At 40.2% G+C, this 24,417-nt stretch overlaps 1 protein-coding gene across 4 annotated transcripts in view; it reads right to left on the bottom strand.

The window, feature by feature from the left end:
- Lrrk2 (leucine rich repeat kinase 2) overlaps positions 1–24,417 on the bottom strand; it is a 143,745-nt gene that overhangs the window by 47,694 nt on the left and 71,634 nt on the right. For all 4 annotated transcript variants that reach the window (XM_008829672.2, XM_029561887.1, XM_017797294.2 and 1 more), the window contains exons 27-34: positions 24,090–24,276; positions 21,017–21,198; positions 18,918–19,147; positions 18,391–18,518; positions 10,450–10,668; positions 7,086–7,287; positions 6,052–6,140; positions 255–442 (exon numbers count right to left, since the gene is read on the bottom strand). In XM_008829672.2, coding sequence (XP_008827894.2) covers positions 255–442; positions 6,052–6,140; positions 7,086–7,287; positions 10,450–10,668; positions 18,391–18,518; positions 18,918–19,147; positions 21,017–21,198; positions 24,090–24,276 — 1,425 coding nt within the window. The remainder of the gene's footprint in view (positions 1–254; positions 443–6,051; positions 6,141–7,085; positions 7,288–10,449; positions 10,669–18,390; positions 18,519–18,917; positions 19,148–21,016; positions 21,199–24,089; positions 24,277–24,417) is intronic.

Here is a 24,417-nt window from a genome sequence, read left to right as displayed (position 1 = left end):
AGAGCTCCACTATTTTACCTTCCTTTAATAATTTGAGACTATTAAATCAAAAAGCAACTATATATATATAAGACAATTTATTTCTTCAAAGTATAAAATGCACTTTTTCTTTACAGTATATGTGCTATACATTGGCAGAAAATTTACAAAGAAACAAAAAAATTCAGCTTACCTGTGACAAGTTATTTCACAACCAAAATAATGTAATGTAAGGTGACTTTCCATATATATTGAATCTTTATCATCTGTTTTACCTGCTTGGAACCAGCAAACACTCTTCTCCTATCGGCAAGGCGATCTGGAATTTTTCTAGGAGTTTGAAGTACTGAGCCATATAGTTCTTTGGAAATCTCTTTTTCTTTGAAAGGAACTTTTCCACATCTCTACGGGAAATGATGCCCTTGGGATGTCTCAGACAGCCTTCCACTTTTACTGTCAAAATCTGAAAGATTTAAGCTCATGATCACCAGCATTCATTTTCTGAAATGTTTCTCATTTAAACCATTCCATGTCTTTTTGCTGGGCGTAAGCGATGGCAACAATTCGCCCAGCACAAGGAGGGATCAAATTTCTCTAATTCCTCACATCGCCTAGAAGCCCAGTGGGATATACACTTTCAGAAAACACTTGGAAAATGAGGGGAGAAGCTTCAGATCTCCACCACTTTCTTGGCTCCAATACTCAGTGTTTGCACCACAGTCTCATCACTGATATATTCCTGTGTACTCTTGGAAATTATCTTTCAGACTGACAATCCTGACATTTACACCATAGGAGAAAGCTTCTGTGAGTGGGAAGAGAGGCAGTGTGACCAACTACTCCGTGCTGCTGGATTCTACTGGTCAAGCCTGGGCTGTAGGTCTGGCGTGAAGCTGGGAATCTGCTTGTTGGCGTGCAACCAGATGATTTCATATATTTTGAGCGTTAGCCACTGTCATCCCAGTTAAGAATCTGAATCTGGGAGGTAGAGAGCTAGCTCATCTGATAAGAGCTCTGGCTGCTCTTCCAGAGGACCAGGGTTCAGTCCCAAGCACCCATGGTGGGTGCACCAACATACATCCAAGCAAAACACTCATAGACACAGAAAAAATAAATAAAATTTTTAACATAAAAAAGAAAAAAGAAAAAAAAGGATCCAAAGAATGTATAAGTTTGAGTTCAGGCTCGGCTGCTGACTGTGGTCCTGGGAAAGGCCCCGAGATTTCTTTAGACAGGTTCCCTCTCTGAAAAAAATGAGATACTAAAGGAGGCTGTGTCTTAAAAAGAAAGAAACAAGATCACATATGTAAAGCTTGAAACGCACATGACAATTTTAGCATAAATAAGTCCTTGTCTTAGTCATAATTACAGATTCAGTGTATTTTATTTTGATGAATTTCTTTTTAAGGCATTTCGACTTAATTTTTCTTAGTAGATCTGTAATGTATCAGGGGGTCCTAGATAGCTGCAAGTATCATTTCTGTTATATACTGAAATGAGGTAGCAGATTGTAAATGCTTAGGACCAAGGACTTGTCTGGCCCATTCTTATGTTTCTACTTCATACATATGATGCTTACTAGATGATGAATGAACTACTGATTAAAGCAATGGGTACCTCATGACAGTGACCGATGGGCCATCATGTAATGAAGCTGTGAACTAGGATTACCCCACCTTGCACACCTTACAGCCAGGCCAGATCACTTACAGCACAGGGCATGAGAGCTGCTCACAGCTTACTGTTCCTGAGGCGCTGAGCCCTTACAAACTCAGTTTCACAAGGAGTCTGTGCTTATTTGCTCTAACACAGCTGCAGGGTGCCATCACTCTTCACACCAGACACTTCCAAATGTGGCCACTCTATTCTCCCCTGAACATGTGTGCTGCTCAAGTCCTCAAAGCCGGAGCCCCCTTCCCCTCCCTCTGATCTGGGCCTATGGTTGCACTGGGGTTACTGGAGTGCAGAGAACTGACATTCTGCTAGCTTGGCTTCTGCCCTTTAAGAGAACTGGAAGCCTCTGCTTCGTTTCTCTGGGTGGCAGGTAAGACCTCCACTGCACTGTGATGATCCTGCCACAGGAGAGGCCCCAGGAGGAAGCCCAGTGTAGCTCAGATGGTGAGTGCAGCCTGCCTGCCTTCCCTGCAAACCAAGAGGATGAATAACTTGAGCCATCACAACTAACCCCACACAGAGTGGAAATAGGAAATGTCTGGCATGTTTCAGTTTCCACATTTTAGGGTGGACTTTTACACAGCAATAAAAATCTGGAACAATCTCTTAATTTTTATCACCTTTAAAAAGCCTAATATTTCGTCTCCTGACTAATTTGCATGTTAGTATCTATTCCTTTTCTTTTTTAAAGAAATATTTTATTTATTATTCTTATTTTATGTGTATGAGCGTGTTGCCTGCATGTATGTGAGTGTATCCGTGTCATGCAATGCTGCAGAGGTCAGAAGAGGGCTTCAGATTCCCCTGGAACTGGAGTTAAGGGTGGTTTGCAGCCTCCATATGGGTGCTGGGAATCAAACCCGGGTCCTCTGCAAGACCAGTCAGTGCTCTTAACCACTGAGCCATCTCTCCAGTCCCTACCTATTTCTTTTCAAGGAAGATGTCCCTTCTGTATCTCTCCTACCCGTTTTATCTAAATTAATCCAGCATGCAAGCCTGTTCAAGATCCACCTGATTAATTCAGCAGGTCTCTTTTATCCCTACCTTGGGAGAACATTCTTTAAGAGGGTCAGTGACCCTCCAGCTCAGCGCACAGTGGAATCATGAGAAGTTCTGCACGGTGAAGTCAGTCCTACCTTTCCTTATCTTGTTGATTCACAGAGGTAGTACCCCTATTTATTTTTACTGACAAACTAACCTTGTTCTCCCTTGCTTGTGACACTGTAAGTAGAAATGACACTATATTTCAGTGTATCAGCACAAATAAAAGTGACAGCATTTGATTTGTTGCTTCTGTCAATAAGAATTTGAAACTATCATTTTACCAACTTATTTTTGACCCTTGGAAATTTTATTTTTTTAACTACCCAGACTGAGATTTTCTTTCTGGAAGTTTAATTAGGTCGTTTACATTTTCTGCTGGGTGCAGGTGAACACTGGGGCTGCAGAAGAATAACAGAAAAATGAGGGAAAATCTCTTGGTGTCTGGGAATGGGAAGGTCCATCGTCAGAGCCTGGGTGCCCAGGACCACGTGTGGTCAAGACCACGGCTGGCCATCAAGGGAGGCAGGAAGTCCATTCCTGAGAATCAGTCCTCCCAAAACTAGAAACTGAAAATGACAGAAACCTCCACCTTCCCCAGTGTAAGTCCAATACAGATGCAAAGTCACTGCAATGGGCAACGGAGGACCTTAGGGGAGGGGTGGTGGGGAACGCAGCCATTCAGAGAGGGCTGAACCTGCTGCCCAGCGTTGGACGTCTTCCATCCTCTGATCTGCTCCACCATCAGCTACCACCAGAGGAGTGTGGAACCAGGACTCGGAGTTGAGAACCACAGCTCCAGCTCACAGGAGAGAAACCACAGTTAAGGTATATGAGATGGGAGACATTTTAAGTCTTTTATAGTACCCTTGAATTGTTTAAATTCTTGACTTAATTTTCACTTAAAGACCAAACATGGTGACTCATACCTGTAATTCTAGCACTTAATGGCTGAAACAGGAGGACTGCTGTGGGCTCAAGTTCAGCCTGGACTCTGCAGTGAGTTCTAAGGCAGCCTTAGCTACAAAGTAAGGCCAAAGAACTAGCCCGGTGATACTACACCTAAGATAACGAAAAGAACTTCCGTAGAGTTACACCTTAATTACGTCATAGAATCTTCAGGAAATTTACTGTGGTATTAGTAGAAATCGACTGTCTTTTTGGAGGGGAGGTCGCTGCTGTTGTTAAACGAAAAGAACACTGATGCAGACCTCTTCCTGACTCTACTCTGTAAGACGTCGCCCTCTAGTGATGCATCTGCTCGTGTGCTCAGTCACAAGGAGACCCAACACTGGTTTGTGCCTTTCTTGCCTATGTGGAGTTCCTGGTGGTTATAGTGCACCTCTCACAAAGCAAAATCCACAAGATGAATAAAACTCTCCCTTTGCTGACCATAAGCATCTACCGGTATGTATTTTTTGTTTAATTCCATACATGACACATTTCCTAAAATGGTATTTGTACCTCCTTTTTGCCTGGAAGTTATTCCCAAAAATAACATTCCAAAATTAGCAAACAGGTCAAATAAAGCTGGCATTTACTTGTACTTACATTGAACTAGGGCGACAACACACAGGAAAACATAATTTTCCTTATTTTCAAATGAAGAAAGAAACAAAGGTTTAAATCTGGAAGAAACAAGACGAAGCTGGTTCCAGTGTACAGGAATACGAACTCAGGAGAGTCTAACTCCAGTCACGTGACCCTGAGCACAGGACCCACTGGCTGCATTCTCCCTTCACAAGTAAGTTCACACTTTCCTTAACATTTGTTCAGAAAGATGAAAACCGAATTTTAAATACCTACTATTAAAGAGACACCCTGGGGGGGGGTTGGAGAGATGGCTCAGAGGTTAAGAGTACTGGTTGCTCTTGCAGAGGACCCAGGTTTGATTCCCAGCACCCACATAGCAGCTAATAACCATCTGTAACTCCATGTCCGGAGCAATCCAACGCCCTCTTCTGACCTCTGAGAGCACTGCATGACATGGGTACAATTACACACATTCAGGCAATCCACTCATCTACATAAAATAAAAGTAGTAAAAATATTTTTAAAAAGAGACACCCTACAATTAAATACGTTACATTAATACTGAAACGTGTTCTCAAATTCCATGGTATAGGACTGAACCTCAACTGAGTTCCCGCTTCAGAACATCTCCCTTCTTACCCTTAGGTGGAACTTTAATGATAGCCATCAAGATTATTTGAGGGAATTTAATTAGCACCATGCTTTAATTGAAAGAGATATTTCCAGCATAAAAATAATCATGTTAGGGGCTCAGGGAGCGACATGCAAAGCTGTAAATTATGTCCCTAAGTAAAATAACTGCCAAAGAATATTCATGCTAGAGGCCTCTGCCCTGACCTCCCTCACCACATGAAGGAGACACAGTACTTTGCAGCTGTGCTGATTCTGTCCCCTTGGCACTATTTGGCAATGTCCAGACACATTTTCACTTGTAAAACTGAAATGTTCCAGCTAGCATCTAGATAGTAGGGGTCGAAAAAAAAAAATGCCACTGTCAACAGTTCAAAAACTCCAAACTACAATTAAATGCAATTAAGCATGATGTCAATGGTGCTGGGAAACCCCGACTGGGATGCTCTGCCTGAGTTCTACAGAGTTTTCTGTGAAAACCTATAGAGAAGAACAATCATGATTCCTTTACATAAACTCTCTGGTAATGCACTATTTTTAGTGGAGAAAAGATAGGCCAAAGCAGCACCGTCCACAGCTTTCAGAGCATACCCATGTGGAGCTCAGAAAGTGCTGCCAAGTGCTTTTAAATTCTTATTTCCTTTGCTCTTGGCACAGGGTTTCATGAAGCACAGGCTGACCCGGAAGTCACTACATAGTTGAGGGTGACTTTGAACTGTTGACGACCCCACCACCTCCATCTCCGGGTGCTAGGATTATGAGCACACACTGCCGACGACCCCACCACCTCCATCTCCGGGTGCTAGGATTATGAGCACACACTGCCATGCGTGGCTTCCCCGCACGCTTTTTAGATAGAGATTTCATGGCCCTATCAAACGAGTTTTCTCATATTCAGTTACCCCCAAAGATTCTCACAAAGCCAGTTTGTGAAAATTACTCAGTCAATGAAGTAGCCATCTTGTCATTGAGATCTACAAAAATCAGAGTTATTTGCATGTGACTTGGAAACAAAGATCTAAGATGTGAACGCTAAACCGTGTGCCCATTCCATGAAGCTCTTTAAATGGTCTCCTGTGCCAAGTTGTCTACAGTTTTCTGTATTTACAGTAGTTTTAGCTTTAACTGAACCCAAACACTAAAGTACCCCATGCTCTGCGTGCCACCAATTCCCACAAAATGTAAAACACCAACCTGTGCCATGACTTTACAAAGCCACTTGGGTTCCACAAAATACAAATCACTCAACTGCAGTGCTGGGTCTTGAAAATGAAGAAGGACTCCTGCAGAAAAATTCATCAGTCAGTGAGATGTGGGATCTCGAACGTCTAAACATCTGGGAGCTTCCGACACACTAATGCACCTGCGTCACCTCACAGTGGAGGAGGGGCCCTGAGGTGCTACGCATCCTGTCCTCAGCTCTAAAGACTCAAAGGTATAAAAAGGAGGGTTTTTGAGCTATATGATTTGATTATATTAAGCATACTTGAGATGCTGGCAAATACAAATAAATACAAAGTCATAATTTACTTTTTAACTTTTATATGTATAACACAATGGCACATTTTATTTTCAATACAAATAAGAAACTAAACATATCTGTTTTAAGAATCATGGGAAAAGGGAATCCTGAATTTATTTTTCATACAACAGAATACAGGGATCATAAACAGTTTCCTGGCCACCTACTCTGCTACTACAGATAGGCTCACATTTCCAGGAAGTTCACACTGAAGGACAGCAGCATGGCCTCTATGGTGCTGTGGGCTGCAGTTTCACGGTGTGACCGAGGTATGAGTAACAGAGCAAGATTGGCCACCCAGCAACACTTCGTGTCAAAAAGCCCTTGATCGTCCAAGGCGGCCCAGTTGAAAACGCTGCAATAGTAATTCGTTTTTACAGTATGAAAATAACTTTCATATAAAAATGTGATGCTATGAAAGAGCACAGCTGTGCTGGGGGCTCAGAGTCTCCTATACAGCAAAACCACGTCCAGAACCCTAGTCCTTCATGCTTTGTCCTTGGATGATTTCTAAGTTGATTTTCTTAGGACCTGATGTTTCAACTCAACATTAATATATACAATGATCTTATGAAAGAGAAAAAAAATCAGTGGCCTGTTTAAGAATTGTTTTGACATTCTCATACATTCTGAACATAGATGATCCACAAGATTCAGGCACCTTTCAAATGCCATAATCTGGAGCACAGAGCAAACACACACAAACCTGACTCGTTTAAGAAGTGAACCGCCTGGGGAAGCTCGTTTTCATCCAGCTGCAGCTGGTTTCCCTTCACTAGCTGTAACAGGCGTTTCTGGTCAATCACAGGAAATTCAATTGGCACAGTTCTTCGCTCTGATAAGATGATTTTCTCCAGTTCGAGGTAGCAGTCTGGGATTAGCTGCCCGACAACAGGCTGATCCCGAATCTGTGAAATTGCAAATGACAAGCTGTGAAAATCTACTTAACGTCTGCTTTGTCAGATGGTGCATCCAGCCATAGCAATCTTCACAGAATGAATGTTTTTAAAGAAAATTGAAACATGTTGTAAAGCTTATCCAAATGGTAATGAATCAAAGATGAAATTAAAGAGAATTACGGACACAAAGCAAATTTGTAAAGTAACTTCTAATAAAATAGCGTGGTACTATTTGTCTAATTATTTAGAAATTCCATTTTTTAAAACAGACAAAACACTGACAGTAAAAGAATGATTTTATAAGGCTGGGCATAGCGGAACATACCTTTAAATCCCAGCACTTTGGAGGCCAAGACAAAGGGATCTCTGCGAGATCAAAGCCAGTCTGGACTACATCACTGTGCATTCCAGGCCAGTAGGGGCTACAGGGAGACCCTGTCTCAAAAAAAGACTATGACATTATATTTGAAGCACTGGGCCTGTGTACAGAAGACAGGTGGGCTTAAGACATCCATCCTTGCCACCAGAGCTTTGGAACGTTTCTTTGTTAGATAAAAATACATCCAGAAGTCAAATATCAAAATTTTCCCTTGTTCCTTAGACAACATCAGGTGGGCAGACTGTAAATATCAAGAGTCAAACCTGGAGATGTGAGATCTTCTAACCAACCTTGAACTTGGGAAATGAGAACGTGTCTAACCTCCGATAGTCCTGTCCCAGACCCGAGAAATCACTTTGCTGCACTAGCTGAGAAACATAAAAAGTGTAACTTTCAAAGACTTGTCTTAACATAACAGTTTCCATAATAGACATAGTTTCCAAATTTTGAAATTGAAAATTCTAATTTTAGAGAGAAATGCACCTGCAGCAATAGTAACTGAAATACCTCTGAGAACCACGAGGGGGCGAACTCTCCCCGTGTCTGGATCCCAGTGACTCTCATTGGTTCCATCTATCAGAATTTCTGTTTAAATTCTTAACATATTTATCACACACAGAAACTGGGTCTTTCCTAGCACACAAAATCACAAAAACGTCACTTTTCTGGACTGTACATAGAACATTAAGGAACCTGATTTTTAGCACCTATAACCAATAGGTGCAGCAAATAGTCGTTCAAAAAAATGGTTTGTATATGCCTTGTCCTAGGAAACAATACATAATTCTACTAATCTTCGTGTGCTTTTCTTCACTATTTATAAATTAAGATGAACTAGAACTTCAATTTGAAGTTTATGTTTTAACCCAAGAAATAAAGAAATAAATGAATGTTTCCCAAAAAGCAAACCAAATAAAAGGGGAAGACTTTTGTAGGCCGGGTCACAAGGCCACAGGAGGATGTCTGCTCTGATAACGGGCTGGAAAGTAGCACAGGTGCAGGGTTCCCACTATTCTGTCCGCCTTCATCGTTCACCTTCATTATGGGAACACTGCGAGACTGAGGAGGAAGAAAAAGAAAACTTCCAAAGAGCACAGACACGTGTGCATAAAAGCAAGGAAAGACTGGAAATGCGCTAAGACAGAGGGAAATGATAAATGAGGGGGAGAGAACCGAAGAGCTCAGCTCTCTAAGAGATTGAATGCTGTTCTGAATGGGTTGCGGCCTTCAGGAGATGGCGTTTTACCCTAACAAGGCATCTGAAAGAATCCCAGAAGCAGTGCAGTGGCCTCTGTAATCAATACGTGTTCCTTTACCCAATGTTACCATGTGTGAAGCATTTGTTTTACTGCCTTGTATAGAGCTGTCATCAAAGTTCATCTGTAAGGACCTGTCCCATTGGCTGACAGTGATATCTTCCTAGTATCCAAAAGCAGCATTAGCCCATCTTAAAAGACCTGCCTTACCTACAGGCTTGGCTCCAACTAAATTCAAGCTTTTTCCAAACACATTCCTCTTCCAAAATATCTGCTATATGCTTTTGGCATATATGCTTTTGGCAGCAATAGGAAGAGGAAAAACTTAAATATCCCAATTGTCAAAGAAATTCTTTAGGTACAGGTACAGTCACAGAAGTTGATTAATAAACAAGTTAACTGAGTAACTTTTGCATATTTGTAATTAAAGAAATCACATTACCCCAATCATAAGTTCCACAGGAGAGTAAAAGAGAAGAAAGCTTTAAATACACGAGACTATTCTTCTTACGTAAATATCAACAGCAATCAGGAAAACATTTTAGTAACCATTAAATGTGGGTTGAAACAAATTCTCTCCCAGGCACTGTGAAGACCAAAAAATTATGAATGGTTCATTAGGCTTCAGACAGGAGCATGATCTGTGGAAATGGGGCAGAGCTTAGCTAACTGGTCAATATGGAGTTATAACCAGAGTGAGCTTATCATTTTTCATGAAGTACTTTTGAGATGCAGTGGGGCCCGGGGAGTAATTACCCGGGGGGCTGCCCAGGCCAAACAGGACTCTGGTCACATTCTATGATCTCCTTAGAGCTAAGCCAACAGAGATTCACCATGGCCCTTACCACACTGAACAACCACCCAGAGCATTTTCCAGCAGATGAAACTATCATCCCCTCAGGGCCTAAGGAAGATTTCTTTCTCCCACAAGTATTTAAAAAGAGTATTGTTGCTGGTGACCTATTTATTCAAGTTTTAGAAACATTAGGCTTACCAAAGAGAACTTTAGGAATTTAAAACATGTCTTAAAATGAAAACCTAGTTTGTATGAATTGAGTAATTATTTAAATGTGGCTGAAAGCCAATCTGTGGTCTTGATGACTGAAGAGCTGACTCACAACTCTGAGAGATAAACATAGGAATGGAAGCCACAGGAGAAGAGACATGAAGGAGCCGAGCAGACGCAAGGAGCACAGAAACTCCAGCAGACAGTGTCACAGACCAGCAGGAGCCAACACACTGACCCAGACTCCACCTCACTTCCCCTCTGGACGGGTGGGGCAACGGGCAGATTGGCTTAGTATCCTGGGAGCATTCTCTCAGCTCTTTCCAGGATTCCCTAGTTATATTTGTTCCCACGTCTACGAATTATAAATGAGGCATGTTTGATAAATAATATAAATAAAAGTACTTTGACCCCACAATTTTAAGATAATCGCATTCTTAAGATTTCTGACATCTCCAAGCAGTGGCATAATGTGAGAACGAACAAATTGCGTTTATCCATCAGCCTGCAAGAGACACACACTACCGCACCTTGAAATTAAGACTCTCATTTACGATGGTTTTCCGAAGTTTTGCCAAAGCATCAGACTCCTCAGTGGCGTTCACAAAGTGGTAATCCCGGATGGCAGGGAATCCTCGCTTGTTCAAGAGCTCCTTGGTGATTTTACTTATGCAGGCTTTGCGCTGCTTCTCATCAGAAACATCCAGATGTGTACCCACGAGAATCACGGGGGAAGAAGAAGCACGGGCCTATGGGACAGACACAGAATACTTTGCATTTGAATAAAAATCCTATCTGTTCCATCTGCTGAAATTCACTTTCTTTGAAATTCAGCAGCTCAGTGCCAAAAGACTCAAAGACTTAGGAGCAACAAAATAACTGTCCTTTCTTCTGCTGGGCTCACAGTCTTCCAAAGGACTCATGTTGGGACTCAACACCGTGATGCAGACTTTGTGAGCGGGTTACGTCACAAGGACGGAGCCCTGAGGGACAGACTGAGGTAGCCATCACGGGAGTGCATTTCTGGTGAAGATAAGTTAGGGCCCCTCCCCTTACTGTCTCTCTGGGGCGTGTCTACTCCTGCCCTTACACCTTCCCTGTGGGCTGACACAGCAGAAAGGGCCTCACAGAGGGGAGCCCCTATATCCTGGAGTTCTGGGTTCCAGAACCAAGAGAGGGAAATCTCTGTACTTTATGAAACACCCAGGCACAACAGCATACAGTGATCAAGACATTTCTTAAACCTAAAAAGCAATAACCTTAGAAACTTTAAGATACTAGTTATGCCCTTAATCCAATTCTTACCACTTTTCCGGCTGCCTATATAACAGTGGTAGAGTAACTTTTCTTTTTTATTTTGACATCTGTTTAAAGTAGTTCATTTGTCATCTGCTTTCTAAGCATTCAATAAACCTCCGAGCTACAGCAAAGTAACACAGAACTATTTACATCTTCCTTTACTTATCTGTGAACTTTAGCTCCCAAATTCACTATAAATCATTGAATTTGGTCTATGCCAAGAAAGAAAAAAAGCTGCAAAAGCAAATCTTACTGCACCGTAATGTTTGCTCACACTGCTACATGTGTAAGCAATAACAAAGTCAAGGAGAAATGCTTCAGAAATCATCCAAATTACCAAACAAGATGTGCACCATCAAATTATGTAGCGAAACGTTTGACACAACCCTTCCTAAGGACTTCACTCATGGAAGATTTCCCTGGTGCCACATGTGGTGAGCAGGTACGTGAAATCTTACCTCAAAAGGTCATATTATTTAGAGGAGTAGTTGACAGCTGGAGAGCAAGAACAAAGTAAAGAAATAACAAAAAGGAGACATTGAAGAGAGGAGCCTCACAATCTGGGCCATGTGCACAGCAAGATCTGAAGGACTTCTTACTAGAAGGTCACTGAGATGTGGCAAAGATGGCCAGAGTTTGTTATAGATCAGTTTTAATTGGGGAAGTTGATATTACACTTAAAAACAGAATATGAGCAAAACCAGTTGTGCATATGTGCCTTCAGATTTTACAGCATAAAAGGATTTCAGAAACTGGAAATACTCAGCACCCCGGGACAAGTTACTTCTGTGGAAGAACCCTGTCGCTCTAAAGATTGCCCAATCTGAAAGCTGAGCACTTCTAACCTAAAAAAAAGTATTCTAAGAAGAGAGAAACTGTAGGAATAAATTTTGCAATGGAGCATAATCCAGCCTAAAGACTTTTACCTAAACTTGCAATCAGAAAGTTACTGTTCGTAATATAAACATGCTCACAGATGGTTATCTGCAACTCTTATGACCTGGGCATGTGACCTTAATCCCTCGGGATCCACTTTGCCTTCCACCCAAAATAGAGGCTTAATTTATGTATGAATGTTTTACAAATCAGAGTGCAGAAAGAGGCATGCTTTTCTCATTCAAACAATGACAGAAATCTGTGTGTAATTGTATGAGCTAGTTTAAGTCTAGGGACTTCAAGGACAAGATTCTCTGATAAGGCTGGGTCCTGACTTCTACTTCCCCGTTTCATGCTGGAGTTGCTGTTTCAATACAGAATGAGTGACGTCTGGCTCCGGAGCACAAGAGACATCTGAAGGAACAGGTATGTGGCAGTGCTCCACTCTTGGCCTTATGAATGCTAGAGTCAAGTTGTGCCTTTACTCACGCATAACCATCATGTGGCACAGAAAGGTCACATTGTGGGACCTGCTGTGAGGAAGAGGCTCTCTACTCTGAACTCACAGATCAATGGCCAGAAAAGTCGCAAAGAAAAGGGGACATATCGGACTTCACAGTCATACATTGTTACTTGTATGACATCGAGCCCAAGGCTTTCTTGATAGCTTGTGCAAGAGCACCAATTCGTGGATCAGCAACTGGGAAAGTCATGAGGAAAAAGGGAATTGTTGGAAGTTCCCTATCAAACAGGAGGATAAGACAGACAGACAGACAGACAGACAGACAGACAGACAGACAGACATCACAAGGCTTTCTTCATACCTTGCATCGAAACACTTTACTTTTTGCTTTTACCTCCTTCTTTTCCAGGTCCAATCTAGAAGGAACTATGCCAAACATTTCACTTTCATCTTCACCTCTCCACACTCCCAGTGGGGATTTCTTTATCTCCTGACTCAAGCACATTCATTCAACTAATGAATTTACTTAAAGGAACTGGAACTAAAGCATCATCAAAGCAAATCTGTGAACCTTTAAATGTTATTCAGAAATAATTTCCCTAGTATTCCAACCATAGAACATTTAATTCAGAATCTTATGGAAAAAAACTAGGGACCAGTTGAGCTGCTCCTTAGAAACTGTTCAACTGAAGCATTTAACTCATTGGAACCAAATAAGTAGATATACAGTTTTCTCAAGGGAAAAAAAAAAAGGAATACTTCCAAAGAAACTGCCACTTTCTGGACATCCTCCACCTGATTCTTTTGCCTCCCATGGTGCTCCCTTCCCTAGGACAAAAGGCAGTGAAGAAATGAGTTTAGAATAGTAGTGTACCCGGCTTGGTAACTACAGAGTCTGATAACGCCAGCCCTGCATTTTCAAGCCTGTTTTTCTCTGAGATAGAATATCTTTTCCCTCCTCAAAACTCTTTTACTGTCTGCTTGTTTTGTTTCTGTGCTATCATGCTGGAATTCATTTTCCAGTTAAAATGACAGGGGTAGGTTAAAGAGAGAAACATTTGGATAATTTTCTTTTTTCCAAGTTCTTTCATCTGTTACTATTTTCTGTGTTCTCAGTTCTCCAAATTCTGAATACCTAACCCAGGATTACATGTAGCAAATTGTAATGTGGTTTTGCTAATGCAGATAGCCAAACTGCTATTCTTCTCTAAAAGAATTCACACTTGCCTACAAATTATAAATTAAAAAGGAAAAAAGGTCAAGAGGAGGGATTAAGGGATATGTATTAAAATTTTAACCCATAAGGGAGCCAACATGCTCCTTAACTTATAATCATTATTAGAAGTTGGGTGACAACTGTAATATATGTAAGGCCAATATTTACTTCTGTTATGAATAGTGGGTCATGCACAGACAGGATCAGTTGATGAATAAGTTGATTAACGTTAAAAGGTATTGAGAGAGCCACAAGGGCAAACGTGAGTAATCTGAATAGTCTCTACCTTCTTTATCATTGCTAATGAAGAAAGATGAGATACAGGAAAACTCAGGTCTTCTCAGAGTGTAAAGCATCTAAGTCTGACAAGGCCTCTTTCCTCATGGTTGCTCATGAAGGAAGGAAAAAAGGGTGCTCTGGAGAACAAATTACAGAAGGCTACAAGGCACCCCTAGTCTGTATCTATTTGACCTAAATCTCCAAAAAAAGGAAAAAAAATTCTAATGTTTTTCTGCATTCAAGCCTGGCCTTAGGTAGGCGAGAATAAAAAGCGGCGATACATAAGTTTCTTAGATTGTACACCTCCATTTACAGACACAGGCTAGCTAACTGTGGACAGAGGCTTTCAAACACTGGTCACTCCAAATACATGCAGGGAGAAACTCAAGTCAGGAAGTAATGAAATCGGATCTATGTGTTGCTTGACTCTCCTTGATGATGAGTGCTAACTGCCACATACTCGCGATCTTATAAAACGTAAAGATGTCAGGGAATGACTCTTCAAAATCAAATATTCTGACTTTTGTCACTTCTGATTCCTGATTCAAGACCCAATAGACTCAATTTTAGAGAGAAACAAAAACCTTTTTGTATACCGATAAATTGTCATATATTGTTTAGCTCACTGAGAAGCTGCCTCTGGAGATGGGATTCAGCCCTCCCAATTCAGATCTAAGTGTGTTCATCTAAAAATGTCCTCTTAAACTACTGAGAAAGGTTTGGCTCTCAACTCAGTGGCCAAAAGGAGGACAATATAGCAGGTTGATAGAAAGGCATTATGTCCTTTAGAACAGCTAAGGGATAAAACATTTCTAAATGAAATGTTTAACCTCTAAAGGAGGTTACTATTACTTATCTTGTGATATAAAGATATTTATAGTAAAAGCAGCTTAAGAGATGCTCTTTTGCCACTAAAAATATGCTTGGGTGGGGACCTCTCACTAAAGCGTCAGTCCCTCAGGCTATAGGAGAATCAGAGCCACCCTTGAGCTTGCCTCACCCTAAAATGATAAAAGAGGCAGGCCAACTCCCTCTTTAGCCCTAGGGTAATAGGTAATTTGCTTTTTAGATACAATAGAAAAAAATTTAAACTCCAGAAACAGAGGAACACCGTTAAAAATATTTTGGTTTAATCTTAGGTAATTCAAATTGACCTATAAAAAATTTTCCTTGCCCAGATGTTATTGATTCAAACCACTTGATTAAACACTTATCATGGTTTATTCTCAGCTACACCAAGATTCTGGCTTTAACTTATTGGTGCAATTGATTTATTGTTCACACTGGTGGAATCAAACATTTGTTTATCCCCAAAAGCTTATGAGAAGTGACTAGACATTGCCTAGTACCCCTCATCAAGGAAGTTCTCACAATAGAAGATAAATTTATTTGTTAATAAATGTCTCATGGTATTAAGATAATCAAAAAGAAAAGGTTATAAAGATGTAAGAATGGAAATATTTTTTAGTAAAGGATTTATTCTGAAGACTAAGAATGTTGGATGTTTCTAGAATGACAAAGTAAAAAAATGGTGTGTGTTATGAAGGAAAATTGGATTAAGGTATTTTAGATACATAAGAGATGATACTTAAATATCCTCTAATTAAATCAATGAAGTTGTTGATCTAATCTTGTTATTACACAGATTGACTTTAAAATCAAAATATATATCTAATCAAGGTTTATTTAAATGTTCATAGTACTTGACAGTACCAGACTGGTGTAACTGATTTTCTGGGTGTTCAATAACCATACCTGAAATTCACTATCCTTCTGTAGTTCATCAAAACTACCATATTATTATTATTGATTTGATTCATTCACTTCTTTTTTCATTAAGCCTCATAAGTTAGAACTGTCTGTTCCAAAAGGATAACCTTACATTTTTTCAACAGCTTTTAGGCTGCATCAATTAGCTTCAACCTTGCCTCAGAATTTGCATTGCATCTTTTTCTCAAATTTTTGCTTCTCTTAAAAGAGACACTAATTTAAATTCACACTATCCCATTGTGATGCCCGGCTATTATGTTACAGCAGTTACAGCTAGGAGCTGAATTTAGAAAACAGACAGCCTTCATAGATCCTTAGGTTTATCTTTGTATTTATTTGTGAAACTTCTCTTTCCATTACAGAATTTTAGAATGGTTATTTATGCCCAATACCTCAGTGAAAAATATTTGTATCCCAAATCAACAAAGAATTATTTATTCTTATTCAACAGGACCAAACCAGAACCATCCAACTTAATAGACAAGATCCTGATGCTATTTATCTGTCCATATCTGAAGACAACTTCCACTTTCTTTTACAGATCTCAGAAGAATGGTATGTTACTTCTGCTGGTTTTTTAGGACAGGCTTCCTTTCCCTCTATGTGGAGTTCCATTCCTCCCTAAATCACTAACACTCTTTTCAGATGGAGACAATAATCAGGAGAAGGAACCATTATGTGGTCCTGGACTATAACACTCTCCTGTAACTTCTAGAGCAACCATCACCCAGTGAGAACTTATAGATGTTCCTTCTGCTTTTCAAAAAAATTCCCTTATTAACCCTTCGATTTAATAACGGATTGAGCTCACTATGTGGCTCAAGCTATCCCATTAGTTTCAAGACATGTTGACTCATTCATCAGACTCCTTTTTATTCAAAATATTTACCTCTATTTAAAGTCTTTTTCATAAGTGAACTCATCCTGCCTATAAGAATAACCTGGTTCCCTCACAGGAGGGCACTGATGTGCTAACTGCCTAGTTATATATTTTCAATTATCAGAGGTATAAACCAACAAATTATCCTGTTCTGTTCTGACTGTTCATTGGTGAGCCCCACCATTTCCAGAGAAATTACCCCTAGGTATTCATCCTAACAAACTTTTGGAAATGGAAGTAATTCACATAAATTACTTTGGTCATTTTATATTTGCTTATGAATGTGCTGATACTTTTCAAGGCTTTAATTTTGCTAATGCTTAAAGATATGAATCTGCCTGAGCGGTCTAAAAACAATCATTAACTACTTTTTCTGTAAAGGGGGTCACAAAAGAAATCAATACAAACAATTGTTCCACTTTGTTTTATTTTTGTTGTTTTTCTTTTATTTTTATTTATTTATTATTATTTTGGGGGGGGTCTTTTTGAGACAGGATCTCCCTGTAGCCCCTGCTGTCCTGGAACTCACTACGTAGACCAGGCTGGCCTTGAACTCACAGAGATCTACCTGCCTCTCTCTGCCTCCCTGAGTGCTGGGATTAAAGGCCTGCTCCACCACACCCGGCAACTGTTCTACTTTGTATCTAAAACTTTTATCTCCTTTTTGCTAACTCTGACAAGTCTGTGCCTCTACCTATATTACCCCAAGTACCAACCATAATTAAACTAATTCATGTGTTATTTAAGTTAAATGAACAAAAAGGAGGAATAAAGGGTAATTGCTCAGAAATAAATTGTTAAAACAAATTATACTTTAAATCTTTTAAAAACAACTTATATTTTAATTTTTTTCATTGTTTCAATTTTGTCCCCTATGATGAAAAAGCTCCTCCTTAAGTAACAAGAAGTTTTACCAAAACCCATGGTTTTATATAAGGGCCAACTAATGGATGGATTCCCTTCCTCTCGTTAACCAGAGCCAAAACTCCACACCTGTGCTTTCTCCAACAGTGCTCTCTGGATGGTGTAGTGACTGGTAAAGCTGCACCAGAAGGCAACATCCCGGCAACAGAAAAGGTGAGGGAAACGTAGGAGCAGCTTTTGGGATATGGACATAATCTGGCCTAAAGACTTATGTAACCTTGCAACCAGATAGTTACCACCGTTTATAATGTAAACATGCTCACTCAGCCTTTTACGACTTGGACATGTGACCTTAATTCCAGAGGACCCCAGGATGACTGAATTTACGTATGAATGGTTTGCATATCAAAGCACAGAATGCGGGATGTTTTTCTGATGGCAAACAAAGACAGAAATCTGTGTGTAGTTGTGGGTGATAGTCTAAGCCTAGGGCTCAAAGGGCAAGATTCTCTGATAAGGGTAGGTACTGACTTCCACTTCTTCATTTCATGCTGGAGATGCTGTTTCAGTAAAGGAATGAGCAATGTCCTAGTTCGGGAGCACTGCTCCAAGAGACATCAGAAGGAATGGATGCTCAGCAGTTTGGCTTGCTTTGCCTTATGAATGCTCAGATAGGCTAGTTCTTTATTCAGGCATAACCATAATGTGGCAAAGAAAGGCTGCAACTGTTTGCCAAATAAATTACTTTAAACATGGATATGGAAAACAGAATTTATAATATGATAATTTTTATGCTCCATTTCCTTATGATTAGAAGAGATAACCTTGATATTGAAGAGCCAGGGCTTCATGGCGTCCACTTCTGCCTGCCCTTTGCTCAGGTCATAGACAGCGAGGTACAGAGCTCTCTGGGTCATGAAGTGGGGATGTGTGCTGTAGAACTCCTCACGACCTGAAAAAAAATGTCAGAGGTTTGCAGTCTTCAATGGAATAAGCAAGATTCATTTTAAGAAAGCATGCAGACTGTCACATACTTAAAAGAAAAACAATCAACAGACAATATTCATATTGAGAGGTGACCCTGTGGTTGTGTCAGTTGTAGACTGACAACTTTCAGCATTTTTATCGCTGCCCACCATGCAGTTAGTGTCAGAGTCCTATGCTGATCTCCAGCCTTTCTTTTCCTGTTCTTGCCTTCTCTGGTGACAAGGACAGAATCAGCACGTAATGGCTTTGGAGGAACTTCATAGGATCTGTTCTTTGATACATTTGACCAGAAAACTCAATTTTAAAATCGCTATTCTAAATAAAAGGCAAAAATAATGACATAAATACCTAGAGAAACAAATACCTGCAAAGTCCCACACGTTTAGAACGAGGTCTTTCTTCTTTTTGCCTCTGATTTGGATAGGCCAGTCTTTCACATCGATGCCAACCGTGGCCCCCTGCATGCTAAGATCTGATTTCTTCATTTTCATTAACTGCTGAAGTAACGTGGTTTTACCACTTCCAGTATTACCCACAATCATAAGCTTCATCCTGTTGTAGGGCACAGCCTTTTTCAAACGTTGTTGAAGAAACCTGGTATTTGAAAGATAAAAACAAACAAGCTGCCTTAAGAGTGCACTGGGACTCGTGGGAGTTGTTCTGCAGTGAATACTTAAGTATGCAAAAGACCGCAAAGGTCATAAACTAACAAAGTCGCGCCTTTCGATGTACTATTGGCACATGCATTTTCAAAGCAATAATTTAGTAATTTCAAAGCAATCAATATTTTGTAGCATTGCCAAATGTAGCCTGACCACCAGAAATAAACAAAATGCCAAAATTCATTTGCAATGCTGATCAGAATGCAATGTATATACACAGACATATATACAAATGCTCATATATGTGTCTCAGTTTGTTTATAGCACAAGTAAAACTCTAAAAATTTTAAAATATAAAATTTTACAGTGGGGTTACAATGTCATAGAATCAAAGAAGAGAGAAACAACAAAGCCTATTATAGCCAAAGTTTGATAATGAGGTAATATTGGTTATTTTATATGTGAGTGTATATATACATTCATATAGGGTATATGAAATATAAAGACATATTTTATGTATTCACATATGATGTATGTGATATAGAGATACATTCACACATATTCACATATTGTGTATATGAATAGAAAGATAAATATTTGATCATTTTAAATATATAACTTATTACATTATCAATAAATATTAACATGTTATCTTGAGTAAACTTAATGAAAAAATAATTGAAATTAATTATTAGAAATGCTAGATGCTCAAACAAAACTGATATTCAAACAACAGAGTAAAGATATGTGTTGTTTTTAAATATTTATTATTTTTATTTTATGTGTATGCATTTATTGCCAGCAACGTATGTAAGTGCACCCATGTCATGCAATGCCTGTGGAGGACAGAAGAGGGTGCTCAATCCTGTGAAACTGGAGTTATAGACAGTTGTTAGCTGCCATGTGGGTACTAGGATTCAAACCCTGGTTATCTGCAAGAACAACCAGTGTCCTTAACTGCAGAGACATTTCTCCAGCCCCCAGATTTAAAATGTTTTGAAAACTTAGAGAAAAGCACAGAGAAAGTCACAGAGAAAAGCAAACTAGAGGCTGGAGAAATGTCTCAGTGGTTAAGAGCACTGGCTGCTCTTGTAGAGGATCTGGGTTCGATTTCCAGCACCCACATGGTGGCTAACAACCATGTATAACTCCAGTTCTAAGGGATCTGACACCTTCTTCTGACCTCCACAGGCACTGCACGACATGGGTACCCTTACATACATACAGGCAAAACACTCATGGAAATAAAGTAAAAATAATAACATTTTTTTAAAAAAGAAAAAGCAAACTAAATTATACAAAACCTTTAAGGAGTATTGATAATCCATGCCAACAGCAGGAATCTGAGCAACGTTCCTGATCATATGATGAAAAGGAAACATTAGTGACAGGAAAGATAGCTAAAGTGCTTGCTTGTGTGAGGACCAGAGTTAGGATCCTCAGCACCCACAGAAAAGCCAGGCCAGGTGTGGCAACCTGCCTGTAATCCCAGCCTTGAGGAAGCAGAGCCAGGGTCTCCCGGGCAAGTACCTAGCTCCAAGTTCATCAAGAGACCCTGTCTCAGGAAATAAGGTGGGGGCAGTCAGGGTGGAGTGATGTAGGAAGACACATGACATCAACCTGTGGGTGACAGGTATTCTCTCCACATTATCTGGGCTACAAGGAATGGGGAAAAAAAAAAAAAACCTCTGCTCAGGCTACAAATAAACTCATTTGTTAAATGAAAAACTAGTGGAACACACAATACTGTTAAATAGTACAGTTCAGTTTCCCTAAAACTGTAACTCTATACCCATCAAAATCACACACAAGAAAACTGAAGCAAATTTACCCAAGACAAATGGAGATAAAGTTGGCTAACCTTATGATGTCTTTGGCTTTACATCCTACATGCTTGAAGTCAAAACTCAGATGCAACTCATCCAAGGGAAGATCCCATATTTTGCTTAATTTCCCCATTTCGTTGGGAAAAGATCTCAGTTCCGAGTTGTGACTAACATCAAGAGATGTCAGATTTTCAAGAAAGCCAATCTCAGGTGGAATCTTAATGAAATAAAAAAGGGTAAAGCCTGTTGTTAGGGAGGAAGAAATGTGCACAGCCAGGAAATAAAGCGTTAGGGAATAAGAAAGGCTCTGACATCTCATCAGCAACCTGTACGACTGTTCAACAAAGTGGAGAGTTTTCCAAAACCGTGTCCTAAGTTTGCAGCATACATGCTTTAAAACAAGCAAAAATATGTAAAGAACTTACCTCCAATCTATGAATCATTCACAACTTTATTACATTTTTAAAATGTATTTACTGTGTGTATGCATGTGCACACGTGTGTGTGTGTGTGTGTGTGTGTGTGTGTGTGTGTGTGTGGAGGTCGGAGGACAATTTGCAGGAGGTTGTTCTCTCCTTCCTGGGTGTGGTGGTTGGAACGACAACATCCCCCACTGGCTCCAAGTATTCGGACATTTCGCCCTCGGTTGGTGCTGCTGTTCCCGGAGGTTTAGGAGGTGTGGCCTTGCTGAAGGAAGCACCGGGGATGCTGCACCTGCTTGAGAGGTGAGCTCTCAGCTTTCTGCCCTGGCTGCCTCCTGCCATGCCTACCCTATCATGAAGGATTCTCATCTCTCAGGAACCATAAGCCAAATAAATTCTTCCTTCTGTAAATTGCCTTGGTCATGGTGGTTTACCACAGCAACCAAAAAGTAGTTGATTCACTAGGGGTGGAACTCAGGTTGCATGGCTTGGCAGCTAACACTTTTACCTGCTGAGCCATGTACCTGGCCAGGTTTATAACTTTAAAAACCCAGTTTCCAGCAGGGGATGGTGGCACACGCCTTTAATCCCAGCACTCGGGAGGCAGAGACAGGCGGATCTCTGTGAGTTCAGGGCCAGCCTGGTCTACATAGTGAGTTCCAGGACAGCTGGGGCTACAGGGAGACCCTGTCTCAAAAAGACCAAAAAAACAAAACAACAACAACAAAAAGCCCAGTTTCCTTTGGTAATATACTTCATCTCCTCACAACATTGAAAATGAGTTCTTTGTAGTTACTGAACTGGCTCATTTTGTTCAGAGCCATTTCAGCAGCAACTTTGCTCCACACCAAAAGGAAAAAGGGGGCAACCTTGGGCCTTGGAAAATTGCCCTTGCCATGAATCACGGAATGTGATAATTCCAGACATTATACATTTTTACTAACCAGCTTGTTTTCACTTCTGTAACCTGCTTGCTGTCTTGGGTCACCCTGACATAGGGCACAAGACCACCCTTGTTATCTTGTTATTGTATGACCACCTAGAAGTTATTTACCTTGACTGTCTTATTTTACTTGTTATGGCTAAAGCAGTTGGCTAGTTTTAATGTCACATGAGTGCCAAGTTATATGACTGTATCACTTGACTGTATAATGATTGGTTGTTGATTAATAGAGTCAAAGTTCTGCTATGTTGTACAAACCTGATTGGTTTACAAGTGTCCTGTTTGAATAATAATTCTGTAATCCTATAAAAACTCTGACCCGACAATCATCAGGGCTGCTTCTACTCCCAAGATAGACAGCCCGGCCAGTCGAAAATTAAAATTTACCTTGCTACTTTTCTTAAAGTGGTGTTGGTGATTTTTTTACGAACTCTGTCCTATAACAGTTACCTACACCATCATCTGTGGTTCCCTGTGTTCTTTCACGCTACGTATGTTCTTTAGTAAACCACAGGCTATCAAAGTTATAACCATCACAAACCACTGAATGTTTATGCCTTCAGTGCCAGCCTAATCAAAGTGGTTTCATTTTCTATTCCAATTATTTCTTTCAGACATCACCAGGCATTGAACCAGGCTCACGCAAGCTAGGTAAGTACTGTTTCCAAGACCTCCATCGACGGTTTTTAAGCCAGTTATATATAGTAGACTATCAGTTAACCTTCATTTGTTGACAAAAAAAAAAAAATGTACCAATAATATCCAGTAATCCTGAACTTCTAACTAGCAGACTTTTAACAGTTTTTTTTTTAAATAAGCAAAAAGCTGGACCATCACAAGAAAAATATTTTCTTACATGTGTAAGTAATCAGTTTCAGATCTATAACATCAATGATGAATCAAAACAAAGGAGGTTGACTCATTTAGGTGAGGGATCACACAGTGGAGGGAGGCATACACCTAAGAATGTGAATGTGCAGGTTGGTCTCTGAGAACTTGACACAAACTAGCAACACCTGGGAAGAGGAAACCTCAGCTGAGGAATTCCCTCCATCAGGTGGCCTGTGGACATGTTTGTGGGGCGTTTTTGTGATTGCTGGTTGATGTAGGAGGGTCCAGTCCACTGTGGGCAGTGCCGTCCCATAGACAAGTGGGCCTGGATGTGCAGGAAAGGTAATTGAGCATGAGACAAAGAGTGAACCAGTAAGCAGCGTTCCCCTATGATCTCTGCCTGAGTTCCTACCTCCAGGCTCCTGCCTTGAGTTCCTGCCCTGACTTCACCTAGTGATGGATTGTGATCTGGGGGTTGTAAGGTAAAATAAGCCCTTTCCTCCCCCAAGTTGATTTTGGTCAATGTTTTATCACAGCAACAGAAACCAAACAAGGACAGTGGAAAGAAAGAAGAAAAACAGGCAATGTACATTCCAGTGAGGATGAGAAATAGAAATGATCTCAGATTGTCACCAGGTCAGAGGCGGTGGCACAGGATAGGCTACAGCATTATATGCATTCACATACACATGCGAATAATCCTTTTAAAATATAGTGTGAGTGTTTTGAGCTTGTTGGTTTGTTTATTGGAAATTAAGCTTTTACTATACCCACTTAGTATGAAGTAGGCTCATGTCTTATTTACAAAATAAGAAATATAAACTAACCGATTTCAAAATAATAGTCTGTGATAATACATATGAAACATATTTTCAAATTGGTCATAACTTTAAGCACATAAAGACCTCTTACCTCTCTCAGTTTATTGTGGGAAAGATGGAGTTTCTCTACCCTAGACCACAGGTGCGGTTTTTCACTCAAGTTCAAGATGCTGATCTGATTATTGCTAAACAGGAGTTCCCTTAAGTTCAGAGATTTCCAGTGTGCAGGCCCTGGCAGACAGTCAATGTTATTGTTGCTCATGTCCAGCGACCGCAGGCTAGAACAATACAGTGACAGAGGGAAAATAAAATCAGAGTCTCCACAGTGTGTAAGAAATTATCACAAATAATTTTACCGAGCTAAGAATAAGAAACGACTTTAAAGCTAGTGGTACTTACATGTAACTATGAGTTTGAGC

Source organism: Nannospalax galili, unplaced genomic scaffold, assembly GCF_000622305.1.
Source record: "Nannospalax galili isolate Female #2095 unplaced genomic scaffold, S.galili_v1.0 scaffold454, whole genome shotgun sequence".
Classification (NCBI taxonomy): domain Eukaryota; kingdom Metazoa; phylum Chordata; class Mammalia; order Rodentia; family Spalacidae; genus Nannospalax; species Nannospalax galili.
This window is presented reverse-complemented; position numbering and strand designations above follow the sequence as displayed.